This window comes from Micropterus dolomieu, linkage group LG06 (genome assembly GCF_021292245.1).
Source record: "Micropterus dolomieu isolate WLL.071019.BEF.003 ecotype Adirondacks linkage group LG06, ASM2129224v1, whole genome shotgun sequence".
NCBI classification, from domain to species: domain Eukaryota; kingdom Metazoa; phylum Chordata; class Actinopteri; order Centrarchiformes; family Centrarchidae; genus Micropterus; species Micropterus dolomieu.
In genome coordinates this window covers 30,327,000-30,330,559 of record NC_060155.1, presented here as the reverse complement: position 1 = coordinate 30,330,559, position 3,560 = coordinate 30,327,000, and the positions used below count along the sequence as shown (strand labels likewise).

Here is a 3,560-nt window from a genome sequence, read left to right as displayed (position 1 = left end):
ATGCTAAAATATTAGCATACAGTATGCTTATTGATAAGACTGCTAGGACTTTAGTGTAAGCCATGCTGAATTATAAAAGCTCCATACTAATACATTAGCTTTATGCTAACACATTAGCTTTATGCTAACATATTAACATGTTTAATGCCAAAATATTAGCATACAGTATGCTTATTGATAAGACTGCTAGGACTTTAGTGTAAGCCATGCTGAATTATAAAAGCTCCATACTAATAGATTAGCTTTATGCTAACACATTAGCTTTATGCTAACATATTAACATGTTTAATGCTAAAATATTAGCATACAGTATGCTTATTGATAAGACTACTAGGACTTTAGTGTAAGCCATGCTGAATTATAAAAGCTCCATACTAATACATTAGCTTTATGCTAACACATTAGCTTTATGCTAACATATTAACATGTTTAATGCTAAAATATTAGCATACAGTATGCTTATTGATAAGACTGCTAGGACTTTAGTGTAAGCCATGCTGAATTATAAAAGCTCCATACTAATACATTAGCTTTATGCTAACACATTAGCTTTATGCTAACATATTAACATGTTTAATGCTAACATATTAGCATACAGTATGCTTATTGATAAGACTGCTAGGACTTTAGTGTAAGCCATGCTGAATTATAAAAGCTCCATACTAATACATTAGCTTTATGCTAACACATTAGCATGTTTAATGCTAACATATTAGCATACAGTATGCTTAAAACTACTAGGACTTTAGTGTAAGCCATATTGATTTATAAAAGCTCCCTGTCAATACATTAGCTTTGTGCAAATAATAATAATAAACTTTATTTTATAGAGTGACTTTGAAAGCAGCTTCTCAAAGCGCTGAACATAAAATCACAGTCCACGGGAAAATAAAACAAAAATAAAAGTAAATAAGAACAAAAATCAACAACATTACTAATAAAAATAACTATAAAACAATCATAAAAAGAGCTCAGCAGTCAAATGCAAGTTTAAAAAAGTGTGTCTTGAGAAGAGCGTTAAAAATTCCAAGTCTGGGCTTCCCTGAGTTCAGGAGGAAGGAGCATAAACAGAAGACCATAGATTTCACCCATAGATTTGAGGTGCGTTGGTGGGACAGTTAACAGATTACACTGTGAGGAGCGCAGTCTGCGATTTGGGGTATAAGGGATTAATAAGCCAGATAAGTATTGTGGAGCCGAGTCGTGTAATATCTTGTATGTCAACATCATGATCTTGTAATCGACACGGAACCTGACCTGGAGCCAGTGTAAGGACTTCAGAACGGGAGTAATATGGTCACATTTCCTGGTTCCCGTCAGGATCCAGAGTTCTGAACATTTTGCAATTCGTTAATTGTGGTTTTAGGAACTCCGGCTAAAATGGCATTACAGTAATCCAGCCGTGTGACAACAAATTAATTAATCAGCTTTTCAGCGACAGATAAATTAAGCATTGGACGTAGTCTGGCTATATTTCGGAGGTGAAAGAAGGATGCCTTCAAAGTGCTCTGAACAAACAAATCAAAGGTGAGGCTGGTGTCAAAAATTACACCAAGGTTCCTCATCTCACTTTGGGTCTCTAGAACAGAGCCATCAACAAACAAGGACAGCGGGGCCGCTTTGCGAATTTGATGAAGGGAACCTATAAGCATAACCTCAGATAGTTCAGGCACAGAAAGTTATTGTTCATCCATGCTTTTATCTCAGAAATACAACCAGAAAGACAAGCATCAATGTCTTTACCAGATTTAGAGTGAATGTAGATTTGGGTGTCGTCAACATAAAAGTGATAATGGAGGAGGCTCCTATACATTAGCTATATGCTAACACATTAGCCGTCTAATATAAAGGATAAACGATGCTGAATGATAGTAGCTCCATGTGAAAAATAGTACCTCTATGTAGCTCCGTCTGTTAGCATTTAAAAAATTTAAATACATGCTAACAAAATAGCATATTCTATGCCAACATGCCAGCATACGCCATGTGAATGTGTTAGCAGCCAACACTTTAACAAACGTTGTTTGCTATGACATTAGATGAAAGCTAACATACACTATAGGTTGATGGTTGATAATAGTAGCTTACAGCTAAAACATTAGTCAACATTATATTAAATTATAGTAGCCCATTGCTAACACATAGCAAGCTAACACGTTAGCATACACTCCACCCACTTATAGTAGTCAAATGCTTCTATTAATTTATGTATGTTGTGTAAAACACTGAATGATTAAAGCGCCCATGCTAACACACACGATCCGCTAACATGTCAGCATGTCCTGACACAGCCAATCATCTCCCATTTGTATAATTTAGGTGTCTCTGATTGGACAGTCAGATGAAGACTTCATGTTTCTTACGTTTGATGAAGTCGACGTTCATCAGCGCTCTCCTCTGACGCTCAAAGTTAGCTGTGAAGTGCTCCATTTTCTCGTAGCCTTGTTGGACTTTATCCAGGTGAGAGGTGTCGGTGCTCTTCACTATCCTGACAACCAAACATCAACACGTCCTGTTAACGCTGCAGAGGGATGGTTATAAAATAACAGACATGTTAAATATTAAAGACAGATACTCACTTCTGGAGCAGAGGTTTAGCGGTCTGTGGGAGGAGAGATGAAAGTCACTGTTATTTTCCAGTTCACCTCAACATTCCTGTCAAATTCCTGCAAAACGCCTCTTCAAGGCAGATCCAAAGTAAACTGAATGTAGTTCTCCAACCATCTGGAGTTTCTGCCTGGTTTTGGGAGTCTCTGAAAGAAACACTCTGGATTGTCTAAACCAAAAGTCAGAATGACTGTAAGAGCTACTGGAACTGATTAATATCAGTTTAAACACATTAAAACTAAAATATTTTTCGAAAAGTGACTGTTTTCCGCAGGTTTTTCTGAGCGTCTGTCTCAGCGTATTTTTTCTAAATCAGCCCCACCCCCTGGCGGCAGGCGGCTGCTGCTGCGTCGCTCCGTATCAGCCGGCAGCTCCACGCAGACGTGTTTCTGCTGGCAGATCATGAACCTCCTACTTAAAACTGGATATCGTTATTTTCAGAATCTTATTGGCTACAGGAAGTGCCCGTCATCGGCTCTATTGGCTCGGCCTACCCAGGAAATAACAGGGACCGGCCCTTCCTGACAGCGCAGGCTCTCATTGGCTGCTGTAGGCTGTGAAAGGGACATGTGAGCTCCTATTGGGTCGGATCAGCTGTCAGTCGAAAGGTCAGAGTTCAGCGGCTAATTTATGAATCTGAAGCGATGCGGCAGCCGTCCCTGAAGATTTACTGATGGAATAATGTGTTCTGGACTAAATATTTTACTGGATTGGATCGTCTGGACCTTTGACAGCGTAACAAGACCGTTTCTGTTGGAATATAATGGATCGGTGGATTAAGTTACTGTGAGGCTTCAGAGTCGCGTCACTTTTGCTGTACTGGCTGGTCTGACAGAGGCGCTGATTGGACGCGCTGTGGTATCTTCAAATGGTTTGCATCGGTCGAATCACAAGGATTTTAGCTTTCAGACGGTGGATCGTATGAGTATGAGGTTAACATAGCAGCTGTGTGC

At 39.1% G+C, this 3,560-nt stretch overlaps 1 protein-coding gene across 1 annotated transcript in view; it reads right to left on the bottom strand.

Moving 5' to 3' along the window:
* Positions 1–3,560, bottom strand: part of trim55a (tripartite motif containing 55a) — a 17,667-nt gene that overhangs the window by 3,770 nt on the left and 10,337 nt on the right. The window contains exons 6-7 of the mRNA XM_046051257.1: positions 2,580–2,602; positions 2,364–2,488 (exon numbers count right to left, since the gene is read on the bottom strand). Of these exons, the coding sequence (XP_045907213.1) occupies positions 2,364–2,488; positions 2,580–2,602 (148 nt within the window). The remainder of the gene's footprint in view (positions 1–2,363; positions 2,489–2,579; positions 2,603–3,560) is intronic.